Source organism: Cupressus sempervirens, chromosome 6 (genome assembly GCF_028749045.1).
Source record: "Cupressus sempervirens isolate cs-2001-9-10 chromosome 6, ASM2874904v1, whole genome shotgun sequence".
Taxonomy (NCBI): Eukaryota; Viridiplantae; Streptophyta; class Pinopsida; order Cupressales; family Cupressaceae; genus Cupressus; species Cupressus sempervirens.
The window spans coordinates 582,933,716-582,956,890 of NC_143123.1; the positions used below are offsets into that span (position 1 = coordinate 582,933,716).

The 23,175-nt window shown below is 36.6% G+C and overlaps 1 protein-coding gene across 6 annotated transcripts in view; it reads right to left on the reverse strand.

Annotated features, from left to right (window-relative positions):
- The window catches only part of LOC149553586 (Putative methyltransferase family protein), a 94,092-nt gene extending 71,200 nt beyond the window's left edge, over nt 1–22,892 (reverse strand). The window contains exons 1-3 of one of the 6 annotated variants that reach the window (XM_089788990.1): nt 22,541–22,866; nt 21,578–21,666; nt 15,618–15,722 (exon numbers count right to left, since the gene is read on the reverse strand). In XM_089788990.1, coding sequence (XP_089645116.1) covers nt 15,618–15,719 — 102 coding nt within the window. In that variant the 5' untranslated portion in view covers nt 15,720–15,722; nt 21,578–21,666; nt 22,541–22,866. Of the gene's footprint in view, nt 1–15,617; nt 15,723–21,577; nt 21,667–22,540 lie in introns of all 6 variants that reach the window. The other 5 variants (XM_089788992.1, XM_089788994.1, XM_089788988.1 and 2 more) reach the window with 5 other exon arrangements.
- Nucleotides 22,893–23,175: the final 283 nt, after the last annotated feature.

Consider the following 23,175-nt stretch of genomic DNA (forward strand, 5'->3'; position numbering starts at 1 on the left):
AAAATTTAATATTAAACTAACACTTTAATATTTTACAACTAAATTAATTATTACTTTAATAATACTTCAGGCATAAAAATATATTAGCTATCAGACTCTGAATAGCACAAGTGATACCTCATTGGAAAGCTTTCGCTTTGGAGTATCAAATTCAATCACCAAAACTAGCCTCCCCTGTGTCTTGTTGATTTACTAAAAATAGTAAGCATGCCTAAAACTGAGTAAATCAACTCCATTTTGGCCTAAACTGGAGATGACTAAGCCAAAACACTCTAAAATCCCTTTAAACCCTTCATTAGCCCTTGGGATCATGTAGAACTAGACAAATGCACACACACTTGGTCAACTGCTAAAGTGCGGACATTACAGTTAATAGCAAGCTAACACATTAAAAATATGAAAATAAAACATTTAAACAAAAATTATAAATTTAATATACATATTGATATTGAATGTAACATAAATAAAATTTACCTCCAATAATTCCAATCTCAAGAAAGCTCTAAAAATTGCATGACATATGATGCTTCATCACAGACATTTGGATCTCCTTGCCTTCTCACTATATTTCTTTCACCCATTGTATGTGGATGCCAATTTCTTACATCATAAAGTTGAGGGAGTATGTTGCACGGTGTCCAAACAGCCTGCTCAAATCTTGGCTTAATTAAAGCACTTGCAACCTTACAACTTTTTGCATTGTCTATAATTGCTTGGACCACATTCTCAAAACCCACCATCTCAATGGAGTCAATGAGGGTCCTAGAAATGAACTCTGCATCTTTGAATTCCCCTTCACAATCAACCGCTCTAAGAAATATTGCCCCTTCTGGGTACACTGCAATAACATTTATTAATGGATGATTTTGGCAATCTTTCCATCCATTAGAAACAATAGAAACAAAGATTAAATCCAAGAATCTCTAATTGGTTTCAATGAGGCCTCTACAAAATTCTTTACTTTGCAATAAGGTGGTAAACAACTTTTCATGCTAAGGTCTTGTAAAACAAGAAGATGCAATTTGAATTGCTGACACCATTTCCCACCAATATGGTGATCTCACCAAGTCTACCAAAAGACCATTGGCGCAAATTCAACATGCAATTTTTTGTTCAACAATATGTCTTGGTTCCATTTTAAATTCTTTGTCCAATGGACCTCTTTTACAAGTAGGACTTTATGTTTCATCTTCGTCTTCCATATAGAGTGTATAAGAAAGAAGGGATGTTTGGAAGCCGATATTCTATCAATGGGTAAATTCATTTATTTTCTTTCCAAAAGTATAACCGCTTTATTTTCCCCTTTCAATCATTTTATCGACGTCTTATTTTGCTTTTATAAATGTCTCTATTTGTATGGGACACAACCCGTTCTTATCTAAGCCCTCACACAATAAATTTCATTTACCAACAAGGCCTATAAACGGATGTTTCACTCAAGAATTTGAGCTTTTAGTTTTTTGCAAATTATATTAATTACACTTCCAAACATATCCCCCACCTGAAATTTTTGAAATCCTTGTGGTAGTCTTCGTAGAGGAGATCCTGTATCAATTTTGAATCTTTGGTTTCCCTTCCCACCACTAAACTTTGACTACTAGCCATTTTGGAATATGATTCTTTCCTATAATAAGAAATTGCATAATTTTAAATTTTAAAAAACTACTAAATGCAAGCATACAAGTGCAAAATAAATATGTAAAAACATTATAAAAAAGAGCTAAACTTGTTTCTTTTTTCTTCAAAAAAAAGAAAAAAAATAATCAAAAAATTGAAAAATTCATCAAAATCTTAAAAAACACTCTTTAAAGGACTAAAGAAAAGGGTCAAATGTTTACCTTATACCCTTAATCTCCTTTATGGAAGCTATCTGGTGCTCCATGAACGACCTCGTTCAAAAAAAACATTTCCCTTCGAAATGCCAAAATGAAGACAAAATGAGAAGATAGCAAATGTGTAAACAAAATGATATGTTGCAAGGTTTAATGACCTAATAAAGGGCCCTTTAAAAGTTCTATGAAAAAATATCAAAAGAACACTTGTTTGTTGTGTTTTATGTGGCATATGCAATTTTGGTCGCAAATGCACCCAAGCATATCCAAATGCTACCCAATTGCATCTACATTGTTTCCAAGCCTATGGAAGCACCTAGATGCACTTGGTGCACATCCAACTACATCGACAAGCCTACATGCACACCCAACCTAGACTCGAACCGCATCCAGAGTGCGAATCCAGACTAGAATGCATATGAACCTAGTCTACACTTCCACGATGTGAATTTGGTACTTAAGGCTAAGCTTAATTTCACCTTCTATCCTTGATCAAGGTCAACTTGCCTCCGAGTAACATTAATTTCCACTTTCATTATCAAATTCCCTCAAAAATTGACATATTTTCCATTGGGCACAATTTCAACCTTTAAATGGAAATACCTCATGTAGTGTTGGTGTACTTGCAACCTTTTGGTGGAAATTAATCATAAACTTGGGTGCATTTGCACATTTTAGAAGGAATGGAGACTAGACCAGCTAATTTGAAGGTGTTAGGTAAAAATCACCTTACAAGTTGAGCGGATTTCAATTTTGTAAGATACATTATTATTTTGCCTTCAATTCCAACTTATGTCCTGATAAAGGATCAAGACCCAGCAAGATGACTTGCTCACTTTCCTAAGAAGACTCAAACTCAAAACTACTCCCAAACTACTAAAATGGCTATTAATTTTTCGAGATCGCTACAAATGTACTAAGCACTGCCATGATCTTTGCTATATGATTTCCAAATGGCAGTGACCTCTTATTTATAATGAGAAAAGGCTAAGAAGAGACATGTCTCATCATCTATTCGTTAATTTGACAATTAATATAATAATAAATATAATCATAGTTATATACATACATACATACATACATACATACATATATATATATATATATATATATATCATTATTATATTAATTTCTCTCATAAAATAAACTTATATCTCATACGTAATTATAACTCATATATAATTATATATTGCCATAGTTTTATCTAACTGAAGCTACCAAACATCAACACTCCCTCTTAGCTAGGGAGGATTAACACGAGACAAATATTACACCACTAGCAATCTCTAGGAATGACACATTAAGGAAATCTCTAATCAAAAGATTTTCACTATTTTGATATCATGAGTATTGGCCTTCAAAATATTAACATATGATATTCACCAAAACTCGGAGTAATGGTCTCCAAAATATCAACATATGATATTCACCATTTTGATATCACATTTGAGTATTGATCTCCAAAATATCAACATATGATATTCACCAAATACTCTTTGAGTAATGGCCTCCAGAATGAGATGCAAGATATTCACCAAGTACTATGAGTAATGGCCTCCATCAAGTCGTGTGATATTCACCACGTACTTTGTGTAATAGCCTCTAGAACATCAATTTGCAAAACATTCACCATATACTCATAAAATGTTTATAAGATATATGCACATGCATTATCATAGTGCTTACCATATAAACATTCACCATGCAAAGTATAATCTATCATGATCTACATAGACATCGTAAGATATCTATCATAATAGAAAATTAAGTTATAGTAAGATCATCACCTTTCAATAACTTCTGCAAATACAAGTGACATCATTTGGAAGTCGTCACTTCCTCATGATGTACACAAGGGGTAGACCCATTAAAATCACAGTCACGAGGTGTATTCATGAAGCACAGTCCTCTTGACTACTACAATTGATCGCTGGAGAATCCATCTCAACATGGTTTACTCCCTCTGAATCAATATGACTAAGATTATCGAAAGTTGACTAAATCATATCATCTATTTGCTCCCTCTCTTTATAGGTTGCCTCTAATTAAACGTCAAGCTCCCTCTAAATCTCAATCTCCCTCTTCCTGTAATAACATTCTGAGAGGAAATGATCAAGGCACATAACTCTTATAGTATAAATAAGAATGTTAGTAGTTTAACTCATGTTTGTTACTAACAACAACAAAAATAAATAAATAAATTCTTAGTATTATCATGATTCACATTATAATTCCCAATTGTATAAATTTCATATATACTTTTATATTCAATATAAAAAAATTGAATTTTACTCCATTTTATATTCCTAATAATAATATTAGAAATTTCTCCCATTATAATATTATCATGAATAAACATGTTATTGATAATCATTCAACAATTAAGCATACTTACCTTATTAGAAAATATATATGTATTACCTTATTCTTATGTGCTCCATGATGTAAAGTCGTGAATACCATTTGGGTGGTCATTGTGCCATCTGTACTTTTGAAGTGGTGGGTCCACCATCCACATGGTCGCCTCCGTTCAAACAGAGATTTGTTGATTATTTCTACATATAGTAAACCTTATAATGCAACATGTATATGTCCTTGTCCACATTCAATTCGTCATTTGTTGCATGTTGCTTTCAGGTAAACTTGTTTCACACTATCTTTCCTCTAGCCACATACAATCATGCCTACTAAACAAATAAAAGATTTTGACTTTGGAAGATGAAGTGACGTGAATGCGTACGGAGAATAAAGACCCTGATTATAGCAGTTACAAAACATTGCAAATTCAAAGGATTGTTTGGTCGATAGTGTAAGACCCGGTTTAATATTTCTAGGCAATTCTATAGAAATTGAGTTCACAAATAAATTAATGACTTTGCAATGCTTGAGGCTAGAAGGAATCATTCATCCCATATTTGTTGTTATTGACTATTAGGAGTCTTCGCTGGTATATGGGGCATTCATTCTCAAATTTTCCATTCAAACATTAAACTTCCAAACTCATTTACCATTAGTGATTTATGGATAAGCTTCTCTAGAGAAGGAGAATGTCAAACTCTCTATTACTGTAATATTCCTCAATTAGTAGCTAAATCCACAACACTTGACGAATATATTGTATTATATCCTCAGCATCTAGTGTTGGATTATAAAATATTTCATGTAGAGTGTCGTATTATTTTCCCCACGACATTATAAAATATGGCCACAATTTTTTTATCCTTATATAAATAGCCTCAGACTAGACTTGTGCCCATGATATTAAAAATATAGTTTGTTTCATTAATAATAATAAAACACCAACTCTTTGCCTCAAGCGCTTGTATATAATGCTTTTTTACTTTTCCTTTAAATAGATATCTTAGAGAATTTATTCCAATATGAATCTTTCCACCATCATTCAACTAAACAATTCCTCGATTTCGTGAAGATTATATAGTTGAATACGAGGGAGCTTATAGGCGTGAGTCTTCCCAAATCCAGTGTAGGAGGAAGAAATTGTGCTATGTCCTTTTAGTATTGCAGGCATTCCCAGGCACTACACTGATATGAGAATTGATGTATTCAATTTCTCAACAATACTCATTATCTCCATTGAAAGTCCCATCTCGCCTAAGGATAAATTGAGGGAGTGGGAGCCTTTTTTTTTTTTTGCTTTCCTTTATAGAGGCAACATTTATTCTATTCTTACTTTTGGACTTGGCATTCTAAAGCTGAAACTATTTGAGATGCCTCGAACTTTGCTTCTCAAGAAGAGAAATTGCATAAGCCTAATGAGTATTACCGTGGCCATCAACTTCTTCGTTGGAATTATTTGCAGGTGCAGTAGCTGAGGAGGAGAAGTATGAAACACAACTTACTGTCAATCTTATGCAAACTTGATGATTTTGATCAATGATTATTGACCTCTCAATATGGAACCCGCACTATTGTTTCTCAATTTCTTCCATTTGCAAGTTGGCTCTGATACCATGTTAATTTTCCGCGATCGCTGCAAATGTACTAAGCACTGCCATGATCTTTGATAGATGATTTCCAAATGGCAGCGAGCTCTTATTTATAATGAGCAAAGGCTAAGAAGAGACATGTCCCATTTTCATGGGACATGTCTATTTGTTAATATGACAATAAATATAATCATATATATATACACACACACATATACATACATACATACATACATACATACATATATATATATATACATATATATATATATATTTATTTATTTATTTATTTATTTATTTATTTATTTATCTCTCTCAGAAAATAAGCTTATATCTCATATATATCATTATATATATAATGGTGAGAGAGCGGGTTAGAGGAAGGCTCTGGAAGCTAGAGGCAACGGCTACTTGTTAACGGCGGAGGAAACCATAGAAGGCATGAAGATTTTCGTTCTGGTTTCCGTCAACATGAGGGATGTTTTATGGGCAGCAAGCCAGTTCCAAATGGCCTTTTAATCGATATAGTAATAACCAAAGACCAATGCCCTATTTCCATCGAAAGGATCAATTCCATCCTCCACAAAAAAGACCAGTCAGGTGGAATGAGAGGAAATGGGGAAATCAGACCCAAGGAATACAACCGATCTACAGAAAGTTTGACAGATTTGATTTTACAAAGATCACCCACAAGTTTTATCGGCCTAAAATGCAGCAACAAACAGGGGAGATGGAGAAAGAGACAGTTAAAGACACATCCCAAAGCCCAAACAAGCATATCACTTACGAGGTAATGTCCACTGTTCATATTGATAATGGAAAATGGCAAAAAACAACAGGGGTTTTAAAAGAGAAAGCTTTCTTTTTCAAATGGTTAGGCCCATGGCCCTCTGTAAGAACTATAAGGTTAGGATGTAAAGCCATATGGGGTAAAAACTGCAGACTAAAAACCCTAACAAATAGCTTTTACATGGGGTTGGCACCAAGTAAATCTGACAAATGGGAAATTTTAAATAATGGCCCATATCTTTTAGAAGGAAAAGGCATTTTTATGAAGGACTAGGAACCAAATTTTGATCCAGGTAAAGAAAAGTTGCAAACTTTCCCTTTATGGATTAATCTCTACAACTTACCAGCGGAATATTGGGGGGAGGAGGTTTTGGCAGAGATTGGGAACACGATTGGATCTTATGTTAGAGCAGAAGAGGTGCTAAACATTAAGCACTCTTCATCTCACCCAAGGGTTCTAGTCAATATGAAGGAGGGGAACCCGTGCCCAGACTTTATCACTCTTAGCACAGAAAATGGAGTGTGGAAACAGCCTATAGAGGTATGGGAAGGGGAAGATAATTCAATCCCCGAAAAAGCCTTACCGAACAGCGAATTTACAAAAGGGAAAGGGCTAGAGGTGGATAGACTCCTAAAGATTTTGGAATGGAAGGAAGGTCAGTGGGAGAAAGAAAACAACACTCATTTAAAGTCTCATTTAAACAATCTCTGCGAAAATCAGCAGCAACCTACAACAAAAAAGTCAGCAGAGACAGAGAAAGTTAATGTGGAAATAGATGTCAAAGAGCATGAGGATAAAGAGGTTTCAACTCAAGTGGTGACAGAAACCCCTCTAGAGCAATGGGATGCAAACAGGGAAGAGGATTTAAACACAAGGAATAGGGGGCAAGGCAAAGAGTCACATGAACTGGTAACTGCCACCCCCTCAATGCTATTGTTGCCTGAAAAGAACAAAGAGACTGCCCAGCCTGAAATTTTAATATCAGAACGCTGTGAAGGACATATTATTGAAACACCCTTGAAGATGCAAAGATCAAAGTGGGAAGACTATATTAGAAGAGGAAAACCAAATTTTCAAGGATAAAGAAGTATCTCCTAACAGGAATTTGAATGAATCCTTTGAGGAAACTATGGAAAGTGGCAGCATGGAGGAAGGTGAAGATTCATCTCAAGAGACTCCAGAAGAGGAAGACAATTTACATGATCTTGGCCTTTTTGAATGCCCAGGCATTCAGGAGGAAAGATCAATAGAACAAACAAGTTCAAAAAAGAAGAGACCAAATGTAGGGAGCAAAAAGAAAAGGGGCCCCAAATCTATCAAATTAAAGTTGGAGGTGGCAGGCAATGATGCAAGCCAATCAAAACTATTGAGATTGGGAGGGGCTGCAATGCCCCTGACAAGATTCGATTGATCAAAAGATGCCTTGATCAATCGAAACCGGACTTGGTGCTACTACAGGAAACAAAGATAAAGGAGGAGGACTTTTCTTTTTTCAAAAACAAATTCAGAAGATGGGAGTGCTTGTTGTCGGGAGCTCAAGGAGCCTCAGGAGGTGTGGCTATTTTATGGAGATCAAATACTTTAGAAATCACTGATTTCTTATTGGATAGTAATTGGCAATGGGTTAGAGTTAATGTAAAACAATTACACTACTCTTTTTCAGTTTTCAATGTTTATGGCCCAAATAATAATGCTCAAAAAAGGATCTTATGGCAAACCCTATCCAAAAAAGTGCAAGATCTAGATAATGATGTGGCAATCCTTGGAGGGGATTTTACTGCAATTCTGAACCCGGGCGACAAAAAGGGTGGGAAAGGATGGATTTCAGAGAGCCAGAAAGATTTTAGTAATTTTGTTAATGACAGTGGTCTAGAAATTCAGTTTAGAAAAGGAGATTTCACATGGACAAATAGAAGAGAGGGTTTTGTGCATATAGCAAAAAAGTTGGACAGATTTCTTGTAGCGGGTAATTGGGCAGAAGCAAATTGGTCTTGTTCAACGAAAATCCTTCCTTATCAAGGTTCAAATCACTTTCCAATATGTTTGAGGATTCAAGACGAAAATACTCCAGACAGGTGTCCATTCAAATTCGAGGCTATGTGGATGAAAACGGATGGATTTGCAAATCTCATTGCTGAATGGTGGAAAAATGCCCCAATAAGAAAAGGTAATAAAGCCTTCATTTTCTTTTAAAAAATTACAATATCTCAAGGAGCAGCTGAAGATTTGGAATAGAGAACATTTTGGCAATATTTTTGATAAAAAAAGGGATGTAGAGAAGAAACTTAAAATTGAGTCTTAAAGTCATAGAAAACAGAATGTTTGAAGACTTTAAGGAGGAGAAATTGCTTAGGAAGGAATTAGAAGCATGTCTAAGTAAAGAAGAAGTTTTCTGGAGACAGAAATCTAGAGAAGTGTGGTTAAAGGAGGGGGGCAAGAACACTAAATTCTTTCACAATTCAACAATTCAGTAAAAATTCGAAGGGCTAATAATAAAATATATGAGCTTCAAAATGCTGATGGGGCTCTCATTCAAGATAAAGAAGCAATAATTTTTTTCTCTCATAAATGTCAGCAAACAGTGAAGAATCAGAATGAGGTGGATGAAGTGCTGAATGTTATACCAAAAAAGATTACAGCCTCCCAAAACAAAACTTTAATGGAACCAATCAAAGAGAGTGAAGTGGTGGAAGCTCTAAAGGTTTAGGAGGGGACAAAGCCCCAGGCCCAGATAGTTTTCCTGCTATGTTCTTCCAAAAATTGAGTTTTATTTTTCAAAAGGATTTATGGGAAGTTGTTGAGGAATCTAGGCAAGGAGGCTTTATCCTGAAAGATTTCAACAATACCTTTATAGCTTCAGTGCCAAAGAAAGAAACACTTTTAACCTTTGAAGACTTTAGACCAATTTCCTTATGTAATACAATCTACAAGATTATTTCGAAGGTCATGGCAAACAAGCTTAAACAAGTTCTTAGCTCTATAATTTCAGCGGAACAGAGTGGTTTCTTACCTAGGAGATCCATTTTTGAAGGGGTGGTGGTAGCACATGAGGCAATTCACACAGTTCGAACCTCAAGAACACAAAATATGATGCTTAAATTAGATATAAAGCGGGCCTATGACGAGGTTGATAGAGGTTTTTTGCTGAATGTATTAAGGAGGTTTGGTTTGGTCCGGAATGGTTACAATGGGTAGAAAGCTGCTTATTTACACCATGCTTTTTTGTGCTCATTAATGGAAGCCCTCAAGATTTTTTTGAACAAGAGAAAGGCATTAGACAAGGGGACCCCTTATCCCCCTTTCTTTTCATCATAATGGCGGAAGTATTAGGGAGGCTCATACATAGACAAGGGAGCAGGGTATTTCGAGAGGAATCAAAATTACAGAGACAGTGGAAGCCCTAACTCACTTACAATTTGTAGATGACACCTTTTTAGCAGGAACAGCAAATCTAGAGGAAGCCAGGACTATGAAGGACACTTTAGAACTTTATGGCAGAATATCAAGACAGTTTATTAACTGGAACAAATCAAAGATCTTTTTCTTCAACACCACACATAATATTAGATTAAGGATTTGCAGGATTATGAACATAAGAGCAGGGATGTTGCCAAACAAATATCTACGGATTCCTTTTTTTGCAAGTAGAAACAAAGCAGATTTATGGGATAAATTGATAGAGAAATGTCAGAAAAAGATGGAAGGTTGGAGAGGGAAATGGTTATCCTCAGCAGGCCGAATCCTAATGCTTCAAACGGCAATCTCAACCATGCCTGTTTTTGCAATGATGTGTCTGGATCTACCCAAGAAAGTGATATGTATTTTGGAATAGAAGATGAGGAAATTTTTTTGGAATGGGTCAAATGAAGGTGACAAAATTCCCCTATTTGCATGGGAAAAGATATGTAGACCCAAGGAAAAAGGGGGTGTTGGAAAAAGGAATTGGCAATTAACGAATAAAGCACTGGGAGCAAAATTAATTTGGGCAATGTTTGAGAATTCACAGCTATATTGGGTAAGAATTTTGAAAGGCAAATATCTAGATTCTGATGAGGCTCATAGGATCTTAACAATTCGAGACCCACCAAAAGGTTCAACTATTTGGAATTTTATGCTCTCTTGCAGACAACTTATAGTCAAACACATTTCCTGGCGTATTGGGGATGGCAAGCGAGCGAAATTCTAGGAAGACTCTTGGAATGGGCATAAAGTTTTGGGTGAGGAGGTTGTTAATATGAATCTAAAAACATATTTCAAAGATAAGTGGGGAAATTCAATAGCTGACTATATGACAGAAAAGGATGAGCTTTTAGGGAAAGAATGGTGTTGGAGAGATGTTTCAAAAGAGGAATTAACTGAGTCACAAAAACAGCGAATGCAGAACATTTTTAAAGAGAGAACTATCATGGTGAGTCTTAATAAGGATAAAATAATTTGGTGTGGTTCTTTATTAGGTAATTACTCGGTTAAATTAGGATATAATATTTTAGCTGAAACAAACGAGGAGATCTTCACTTCAAAGGATCTCTATTGGAACAAGGACATTCTACCTAAGGCAGGGGCCTTTGCATGGCTAGCCTACAATGGGAGAATCTTAACAGCGGAAAGACTTGGGAGAATAGGCATCATTGGCCCATCAAGATGTGCTTTATGTGAGAAGAATGAGGAGACTACAGATCATCTTTTAGTTCAATGTCAGTATGCGAAGAAATGCTGGTATATGATGCAATTTAAATTAAGGTGGCAAGGTCCTAGAGCTCAAAGTGTCAAAGGGGTTATGGATGGATGGCCAAGCAAGCAAAGGAAAACAACACTCTCAAACATTAGACAAGTAACTCCATCTCTTATATTGTGGGAACTATGAAAGGAACGTAATAGAAGAATTTTTAAAGGGGAGAAAGAAAATCTAAGAAGATGCTTAAATAGAATTATAAATGCTATTGAAGAGATAGTTAGGGTCTCAGCCACAAAAAGAAAAGCTATGCAAATCCCTTGCACCAAAGATGATAGTGTTTTACAAACTTCATGGTCAAAGATAAGATTCAAATCTCCCTCAAGGGCTTTAGTAACCACAAAGAAAAAAGATAAACCAGGGAAAATTGAATGGAAAGTTCCACAGGATGGTCGGGTGAAGGCAAATTTTGATGGAGCTGCAAGTGGCAACCCAAGAATCTCAGGGGTTGGGGTTATTCTGAGAGATAGTAAAAGTCATATCCTCTTGAAAGGTGCTAAAACACTACCTACAGGCAATAACAACATAGCAAAATGTCAAGCAGCATTGCTAGCAATAAAGTTAGCAAGAAAGGAGGGGATTAAGAAATTGCACTTGGAAGGATATTCTCTTTTAATTGTGCAGGCAATAGCAAAATTGCAAACCAATGCTTGGCATCTTGAAGAGATAATCAATCAAATTATGGAAGAATTAATTTACTTTGAAGATTTCAAAATAACGCATATCAAACGAGAAGGAAACATGGTTGCAGATATTTTGTCAAAATGGGCTTTATCTTTAAGAGATGAAGAAATTCGAGTTAAACATTCAAATAGAGGGAAAAATATAAATTTTAACCCGAATGATGAAGGATAGTAAATAATCACCAAGCGAGCCTATGCAAGGACGGGATAGTCAAAGTGATAGATTTGGAAAGATTTATAAGAAACTTCAAATCTTTAAGAAGTGTGTGAGTTTATTTTTCGTACGGTGACAGGACTAACATTAAAGAGACCGTAATAACAATGATGAAGTGACAAAGTCGCCGTCAACAAGAGTGTGCAAGACTCTATTAAACAAGGAAGGAGGCATGTGCTTTTATTCATAAATTTGCATAAACTTGGAAATCTGTTGCAGGTCTAATGGAGCCGACTTTCACTTTCAAAACTTCAAAGCAACAAAAAGCGCTTTTCGGGAGTGTTGCGGATCACTGGTTGAAAAAAATGGTGAAATGTCCTTCAGAGGAAGTTATTCAAGCCATGCAAGAGACACTAGGGCCGTTTTTCCATGAAGCTGAACACCGATGGAAGTTGCAGGTGGATATAGCTGCAATGATTATGGCATGAGGTTTACATGTAGGAGAGCATGAGCAAGTGGTTGCATGGGTAATGAGGGAGCTCTTTGAAGAAGCTCTAATTCCAAATATGGAAGCACTACTAGAATGGACGCATCCAAGATGGGCGTTTGATTTCAGTGAGGGATATGCAAATAAGGAAGAAGGTGTTGAAAAGGGGATATTTCCCTTTATTAATTGGCCGCGCGGGCAGATAAATAAAGAAACTTACACAAATGAGCGTCGTCATGCATGGTAGGCGCTCAAATGTGCAATCTTGGCTCACAATGAGCAGAAGAAGAGGGCCACTGTACCACAAAACTTCCCGAAAGGAAAGTGGTCAGCAAGGAATGTCCGTTGTGCGTGAAGTGTAGGAGGTTGGTGTCAATTTTTGAAAGGGCAAGGACGCCCGTGGCTTTGTTGGAAGACATTGGACGAAGACGGCAGATTGGTGAGGATTCGAAGCGTTGAAGATATGTTGTTTTTGGCGAGCAGGAGGCCTGGAGAAAGGAAGTCCATGCAATATAAGCTGTTTTGGCTCTAAAGAGGTTGTTTCAAGACGATCAGGTTTCGACAGAACAAGGTTGCTTGGGGCAGATCGACCCAATGATTATGTTTTTGGGATCATCGAGGATAATGTGAACGATGATCTAGGAGATGCAAGTTTTAGGAAGTAAGAAGTGCCTTGATGCAAATTGGCCTAGCAGAAGCTTTTTGATTTTAAAATGTATAGAAGATCTAGCATATTGTAAAGGATGGTCCTATAGATAGAATTAAGGACCCTAAAATCTTGATGTAATTACTCTTATAATATTAATAAAATCAAACTTATTACCAACCAAAAAAAAAAATTATATATATAGCCATAGTTTTATCCGACTGAAGCTACCAAACATCAACAATGACAAACTAACAAAAAGAGGGTGTCCCCATTTGCAATGGAGTGATGTGTGAAAAGGTCACAACAATTTGCATACTTTAAAGTAAAGATCAGAAACAGCAAGATACAGCATCATTAGGAGTGATAAAAAGAAAACTTTGACATATTTTTTATTGCCATATCAGTGACGGTCATAAGAAACATTGAGAAGACTTGTAGTCTATATTATATCAGTATATCAGAAACAGTTCCCAACAGTTGGAAGGAGACTTCTTGCACAATTGATATTGTTCTATCAGACATAGCAAGAGAGCATATCAGAGTTCAGCAAGAGATCCCCATTGCATAATCCACCCAATCCATATCAGAAATAGCAAAGATTTCTCTACCTTATGGATCTAAATATCCAAAATATTCATTGTATCCCATCATTCTTGAATAGCATATGCTAAGATAATAAAATTTATTCATTGATAATATTGATATACCATATAGTAATATAAGTGGTATCAATTGTATATCCCAAGGAAAATAATTTTTAATTATACCAGGTGGTATCATATATCATCTATCTATGTTTTATAAATGATTTTTACAGTCTCGTTCGGAAAGAAGTCTCTTGCAATTGATTTTGTGAGTTGATATTCCCTAATTCTAAGGATTAACATAGGGGAACATTATATGTGGACCAAAACTAAGTGGGATTTGGGCAATTTCTATTATGGCCAAATTTTATTAAAATCTATTGTTTGGGCAAATCATTTAAGCTGAGATGGTCAGGCAAAATGGCTTTATTTATGCTAATGATGCACCTTCATATTTGCGCAGGATTCTTTCTTGAAATAAGTTTATTACTGCTGCAATAATTAGCAATCATGGAAATAAGGAAGAGCTGATGTTTAATATTATTTGGCTGGCCATGGCAAAAGAAAAATATTCTTGTTGACTGTTCAAGTATTTTAATCATGCCTTTCCAAGTATGATTGTCTCCTTGACCAGATACATAGGCATCATGGATTTATAGTTTTTCTATTCTATACTTCTATCACTATGACAGCATGAGACCGTCTTAGAGCCATACTGACCCACAAATATCTGATAATCCAGAATGGAACACGAGTGCTGGAAAGTGCATTGAATGTCAGGAAGCCTGGTGGCATTGATATAGATGAATAGCTGGAGTATAGCTCCATACCAGTGTTTGTTGGCATTTACATTTCTGTAGCAGATACCATAGCCTTTCCTGAGTATGGCTTTTTATTTACCAGTGCAAGAAAAATCAAGGATACTGTTCTTTCCCTTTGATGCATAGAGAAGTTAATTGGGCATGGATACTTTTGTTTGCGGCTGCTTCAATTATATTGTGAAGCATGAAGCTTTTTATGGCTGGTGTGGCCCCTTTGATATTGCATAAGGGTCCAAATATGCAACAATTGCAAACTTTCTACTTTTACTGAGGATAATTTGGTATGGGAGAAGATATTCTTGGCTGCTCGGACATACCAAGGAATTTGAACTAAATACAGAGGCTGAGAGGCATCAGTAAGGTACTCATTTCAGGTCTGAACAAAAGAAAGAATCTATGTATATTGCAGAAATCTGTTGTGTTGCTGTTGTTCAAATATTGAGGGTTGTTTATCAAGCTGATTGTTTGGACATTTGCTGTTGATGAAATTTTCTGTTTCATATACATGGTATATATCTGTTGTTTTTGAATGCTACATGATCAAGGGTCCTTCAATGAATATTAATATACTTCAAGTATTTAGAATTGATTGTTTTCTGCTCTTAAAGGTCAGATTGCTGGTCTATCTCTGTTTAGCTCTCTGAATTAATAGTGCTGACAGAAATGATTGAACATCTCTGTATAAACATTTCTGGTTAATGAAATTGTGCCCAAGTAATGTCATATCCTAAGTTGGAGCAGAAATTAGTTTCAGATTAATAGTGTTTCTGAAGCATTTTGAATTTCTGGATGCAATATTAGTACTTAATCTGAAACTTGTATTCAAACCATCGTATAAACTATTTAACAAGATTGCTCAGCAGGTAAAAGTGCAAATTTTAAGCAAATTTCCTTTGGGATTTTATAATATGATTCAATCCTGCACAGGATTTTCTCACCTCAACTACATTTATGCCAGCAAAACGAGCTCTCTGTTGCCATACATACTCAGCCAAAACAATACTACAAGGCCACACGAATAGCCCATAATCTTCTTGCATCACCTAAAGTCAAGAAAGAACATAATCAATGATAATTTTCAACAAACAAATAATAGAGAAAGATCTAGACAAATTATTAAAACTCTGTGAGAAAGTTACATAGTAATAAACTTTACAAATTTTTAAGCATTTACAAATCTGCAACAACTCCAAAGAGACGAAGCATTCCAATTATAGTATACATAATTTTATTTACTAAAATTAACCAGAAACCAACTTATAGAGATTAGAGTCTTTAGAAACCCGTTTCCTATGTTGCAATCATAAAAGCAAGAACAAATAATTGAAATAGAAGCATACACAAACACTTAAAAGTGTGTGATACAAGAAGACCCCTCCCAAAATCTCTACAAGACAAATCATAAAAATAGCATAAGCAATGTTCCAAATAACACATGAAACAATCAAGTTTGAAAGGAGAGGACAAATCGTGTTAATTAAACTTATTAGGAAGATAGAGAGAAGCAACTTAGATATCACCGTGTAATGCATTAGGCCTGATAAGGTAGACATATCATGATGTGGAGTCACCAGAATCAATTTGCAAAAGATGCCAATATCCCCTATTTCCAGTGATGTGTATCTGATAAGATAATCATAAATCATAAATTTGAACTCTTCTCATCGTGATGTTGGATCATGGAGTTTGATCTGAAACGTCAATTTTGAAAAAAGTGATACACAATTGGTCCCAGAACCTTATTTGCATGATCATGGATAGTGGAAACCTGCTATATTTAAAAAGGAGGAAGCTATCAATTTATGAAAAACTTTGCTGCTCAACCCTCATTTGCTACATGCTTGTTTCAGCCTGTATGCAGCTGCAAAACATTTCAAAATTAATTGTGCCAAAATGGAGAGACTCCACCAAGAGAGAACTGACTTGTTTATATAAGAGCTAAATCCTGAAACAAAATGAATGAGTGGCGACTTGGTTCTAAAGAATACATTTACGACTTAGATCTATGTTTAAACTTTACCCAACTTAGAGTAATTCTTATTTCCTATTATTGTGAGGGAACAATTCATGCAGTAGTTTCATGATACAAGTGTTACCTCTGAATGGATCTCTTGGAGCAAAATAAATGTTACCAATGATGACTACATCATCTGAGATTTGTTTCTTTCCTCATTCCTCTTTAACATGCCTAGCAAGGACTCTGCAAACCCTGCTTTGGTCTCCTCAAGCACAGCCTTTAACTTCATATCTAACTATTTTATTTCAGATTACAACACCTTTTATGCAGGATCCCTTAGGATTGAAACTAATACTCTGTTGCAGATAAGTAAAGATCTTTCACAAGGTTTGTGACAAGGACATATAAAAGGTCAAATCAAGTATTATCATGGGAGTGGCATCAGATCCCTGTTGTGGTGATGAAGTGCATCGTACGGTGCAGCCTCACTGTATGGTGGAGGTAAGTCACCATATGGTGACATATATATATTGTACAGTGGATGAGCTGTACTGTGTTGAGTCGTATGGTGAGAGATATCTGTGCCATGAGTGCCGGACAGTACGGTGGTGTGACAGTACAGTGGTGCCGTGGTGCAAGATAGTATGGTGGTGCCGAACAATACGGTGGTGCTAGACATGGTGAATGATGTTGTCTGATGGACAATACAGTGTGCGAGATGAGTACGGTAAGTAGAGTCTGTCGTGTAGAGCATCTGCATCACCAAAGGAGTGACTGAAGCATCTGTGTTCACCGAAGGCATCCGTGTGTGAAAAACGGTTGGAAGACCGTTTTGCCTGTAACCGTCTGTGGTATTCTATAACGAATTGCATAGTGTATAAATGTATGCGAGATTCGTTGCTAGAGTGTGCTAAGTCTGCAGTTGACAATGATGATTGTATTGCTATAGAGGTTGCGAGGGCTGAGGCTATGAGCTTGAAGAACAGTGTCATAGTGGTAGAAGTGGGGTTGATTGTAAAGGCAATTTGAGCCTGAGTCTATTATTTGTATGTAATGTATTGGTTACTGTAATACACAGGGTGACACTCTGGTTCTTGGCTGGTGGGTTTTTCCCAAAAGGGTTTCCCACGTAAATCTCTGTCTCATATGTTTTATCTTGTGTGTGCCTTTATTTTCTCTGTTCTTATTTTTCCTATGCATCTCAATAAATTTGATCTTGCTATAATTTCTCTAGTAAATTGACATTTGGAAGGTGTTTCCGCTAGTATCTTCCCTATCAAGTGCTATCAGAGCCATTATCCATTACCATTATCTTGTTGGTAGAGTTGGTTGTATTGGGTAGGGTTGGTCATTTGGTGTCAATTTGGTTCCGGTGGGAGTTTATAAAGTGTTCATCTGGAAATTGAGATGGCGATTACATTAGGGAGAATAGAGATTGAAAATTTCGATGGCACAAACTTTGAGTTATGGAAACTTAACGTGGAGGATATGTTGGTAGACCGAGATCTATGGACTGTTGTGTCTGGAAACAAGCCTTCAAGCATGAAGCAAGAAGATTGGGTTTTAACAGATCGAAAGGCCAAAGGACTGATAAGGCTATGTCTTGCAGATTCTGTTCCTTTGAATGTTCATGAGGAGAAAACTGCAGATTCTTTGTGGAAGAAGTTGGGAGATATTTATCAAGGAAAATCCTTGGTAAACAAGCTCTTCCTGAGAAAGAAGTTGTACTCCTTGAAGATGGATGAAGGAACGGCTATGGCGGATCATTTAAACGCATTCAATATGGTGATTGCATAATTGATATCTGTTGGTGCATCTGTTAGTGAAGAAGAGCATTTAGTGACAACTAACAACTGACATTCTTTAGAGAGGTTTTCAGATTCCATGTGATCTACCTAAGACCATTGTTAGTGACAAGGACAGCAAGTTTCTTAGCATATTTTGGCAGGAGCTATTCAGACTACTAGGGACATAGCTAACCCCTAGCACTAATTACCATCCTCAAACAGATTAATTGATGGAGATGTAAATAAGTGAATAGTATCATAGAAGGATATCTCCGCAGTTACATTTCCGAATAGTAGCACGTCTAGGTCAAGTGGCTATATATGGGCGAGTATTGCTACAACTCAACCTATCATATGTCAATCAACATGTCTCCTTTTAGATTGATATGCGGTTAGAACCCTTTGTCCTTCACAGACCTAGCCTTGGCAAACTATAGAACTTATTTGGCAAAGAATTGGTTAAAGGAACAGTAGGATATCATTGTAGCCCGTAGCAAGAATATGCAACAAGCCCAGAATCAACAGAAGATCTACGTTGATCCCCACATTTGTGAGAGATCTTTTGTGGTTGGGAACATGGTGTTCCTACGTCTCTAGCCCTACTGGCAAAGTTTGTTGAAGAAGAGCAGAACAAAAAAGCTCAAGCCTAGATTTACGATCCCTATAGGGTGTTGAGGAAGGTTGGGGAGGTAGCCTATGAGCTGGAGCTACCGGATGACAACAAGATTCATAACATTTTCACATCTCATGTCTTAAGGAAGCCCTTGGTTAACATATCATAAGATCACCTAGATTACCTCACTAGTTGAAGAAGGGAAATTAGAATTGGCTCCTGCCAAGGTGTTGGAAATGAGGGAGAGACGACTGAGGAACAGATCTATCAGATAGTGCTTAGTGAGTTGGAAGAATCTACCCATATATGATGCAAAATGGGAAGGTAAGCACATCTTACAGCATCCAAAATTGTGATTGCTTGAGGGCAAGCAATCCCAGGAAAGGAGGACTGTCATGTCCCCTTCCATGGAGTAACTCACCACGACACTCACTTAGCCTATCCCATACATCCTAATAGGCTAAGATTGGTGAGCAAGGGATGATGTGGGTGGCCAATATTTAAACTTAGAACTTGGTTAATATCAGAGCTACCCTCAACCCATGTTTGGGTCTTCCTCTTTATGCCATCTCATTCTAAGTTTGGGAATCTACTATGTCAGCCCATGAGTCAATAATAACAATGCAGAATGGTAAATCAACAATGGCAGCATGTACTGGTGTGCTGAGTAATAAGGTAACGGCTGCGTGCATGTTGAGTATAATGTAACCACCGTTGGCCATCCTAGGAAGCTTGGATTAAAATGGGAGAGAGGTGAACATTGTGGGGATGAATGTTTTTTGTTAGCAGAATTCTGAGAGACACTCCATCATGATCACTTTGTGGCTGGGAAGAAGGATGACACACCTTCAAGCGCTGTGATGTTGGACGGAAACCCGACTAGCAGTTTCAAGGATCAAACTTACATCAAAGTTTGGCAAGGAGCTAAGACAGAGATATTGCTATAGCTTGGTATATGGTCAACTCAGAGTCCACCGTGGAACAATATTGGACTGAGTTGCATAGAAGAATGGAGTACAAGTTGCTGGGTATTCTAAGGAGCAATTCCCTTTAGCATGTCGAATGGTGGTGAAGAACTAGTTATGAGCATGTCTAGGCAGCGTTCAACAATTGAAGTATTATCTGATGAAAGCAATGTAACACAAGGACTCGCACCTCCCTCCCAAACCTTGAAGTGCTTGTCCCCGAGATATCCCCATACCAAGTACTTGCGTACCCAAGCACCCCCACCTCCACCATTCCGCAACCATATTGCCGCTGGAATGGGTACTTGGATTTCAATTTGAATTTTGATTTTTTATTGTTACTATTGGGTATGTAATATGTTACTATGTTGAATGTTCAATGGTTCTAGTTCATGTTGCAATTTTGCTATGTTCAAGTATTTTAATTTGGTATGTTCTATTGAAACTTCATTTCATAACAAGCATTTCAAGTTCTATATATATACTATACAGCACACCTCCTTGCCCCGTCCTCCCCTTGCAGCCGTCCCCTGGCTGTCCCAAAAATGAAGCCTATTTTCCCCACCTCATGGAAACTCGTCCCCACCGTCTTGACGTACCCCAGTACTAGTGTTACATTGGATGAAAGTCAATATCAATGTGAGGACCAGGCTTCTTTGGCCAAGTGATCAACTGTGCTGAAGTATACAGTTGATCATTCAACATGTGGCTATTCTACATGCATTGACAACCAAGAGGCTATCTCAATGCTGAAGGCGAAACATATTTGGGTAAGCAGCATAGCATACATGTCTCAGTGAGTCATATATGGCAGGTGCCACCTCTATTCGCATGAGCATACTTTTTGGTTGTTTTTTGTAGGCAGAATTTCCGAACATTGACATTAAGCAAACATATATGAAACATGTCTAGTGCTTCAAAGCTTACTACAAGTCTTTGAATGTAATACTGTTTGAATGCATATTGTAGATCTCTTCTTTTACCTGAGTATCAGTAGCTCCCAATTTGCATTTATTATCGTAGCATTGCAAAAACCATTGGCTGTGAAGAGCCTAACTTATCAGATTTCATAGTTAGTTCACAACTTGAGGTTGGTGCAAAATATGACAAGCCTAATCTGCAGATTAGACATTACAAATTCCATAAACTTTTTCTAGGCCTGTACAACAGGGGGGATCTGACACTGAGCTGGTTTTTTATCTAAACAGCAACTTCCCAAATTGTTTCCGCTTGGACCTCAAATTTGCCCTTATCAATCGCACACCTTTTTATTGAATTCATTATCTTGTGCATACTTCAAAGTGCGATTAGAATGTTGAGCACCACTTCCTTTATCAAGTGCATGCTGATCTTTGAACATTGCAAGTTGATTTGGCGATCTCTCTCCCATCACTTTGAAAGATAGATAGCTTCATAAACTTTGTTTATGATCGTGTGAGAATTCAAAATGATAAAGAAGATGAACTGTAACACAAAAAAACAGGATTTGAAACTTGACTTACACCTGAGAAAACATAAATCATAGCAATTAAAAAAAATCTTTGTGGGTATAACCAGACCAACTTTAGATACTAACTTGTAAAGATAAGGTGGCTCTAAAAGGGAATCATCATTTTCACCATAAGCCCTTTCCTAGCATCTGAATCCTCCCACAGTGCTTAAGATCTGTTAACCCATGATTGAAAATGAAATTAAAACAACGGGAAACTGGAAGCTATAGGATGTTTTCCCTGTAAACCGTATATACAAATATAATAGAGAGGTGGATATATGGAAGAGTAAGCAATAAGTTTAAGCAGTTATAAACTGTTATATGAAACTACTAGAACAGAAAATTAATAAAAATCTCAACAGAAAGAAAAATAAATAAACTAATGTTAAGTAAACCTAATCTAGTATTCATGAACCCGATGATTAGACATTAACAAAGATCAACTGAACATTGACTTCGCAATGTTTTCGCTGCTGGGTATGATGTTCATGAAGGAAATGTTAAATTTAGAAAAAGGCATACAAGTTTCAAAGCTATGAGAACAAATCTAAACTAAAGCACAATAAAACCCTAAAATATATTAAAAACAAGGATCCAGATACATTTTCAAGGCAAGGAGGTAATTTGGACCCTAAATTCACCTCAAAGATTGTACAAAGTGAGCATCTTAAACCATGGAAGATAGAACTCTGTAAACTTGAGCATTTGGATCAATTGCCGGTGTTACTAAGAAATCTAATTGTAGAAAATAACTAATGACGTAATTAAAACGGTTGGGGCGCAGGCCAAGGATCCAAAATGCTTAAAACCCAAGGAAAACTTTGCATGCAGACAACGTAAGAACAAAATTAGTATTCACAAAAACGAAAAAAAATCAGGCACGTGTACTTATTAAGTATACCATCCACAGAGCTTTAACAGCTACAACAGGTAATCGGAACTATTGAAGGCATGCCAATTTTCTATATACGAGGAGTGACAAATTTATTTGTTAGGCACGAAAACGGAAACAAGCCATTTGAAGAAAGTGAAAATAGATGAACCGACCTCGCTTATTTTAACGCGAAGTTGGGAAGCATCGGGCTCTTCTCCAAATGCGTGCTCTGACGTTGTTATCATCTCTTCTGCGTTTTGAGCTCCCCGCCACTCTCAACAGATATTAATAATTTGAATTTTGCACTGTTCATCTGAACGAACATTTGCCCAGCTCTTTAAGATTCAGATGGGATGTTGAATCCAATATTTTCCAAGTTTAAAAATATACATACGGGAAGGAGGTAGTAGTCATTTAGGCTAACTTTGTGCACTACAGTGAAGAGCTTAAAGCTAATTGTTAACACAAAAGTTCGCACCCTTGCTTGAGGTATGACTCTCAAGCGACCTCGTGTAACATGGAAACGACTTCCAAGTGTGGGACTTGCACTCTAAGGTTGAATCTCTGAAGAAGGTTGGCTTCTTTATAATCAGGATGCACCTAACTACACATTGAAGAAAAAGGGAGAAGGAGATGCACAAAGCAAACGACCTAGTCTAATCTAAAAGGGGTGATGCACCTGGATTGAGTGGTCACAACTCTATCTACAACTACATAAAACATCAATGAAAATCTGAAATACACTAGACTTAACTTCAGTCTATTCCCAAAAGCGACATGCAAGTATGAAACTAATAAACATTGAAAG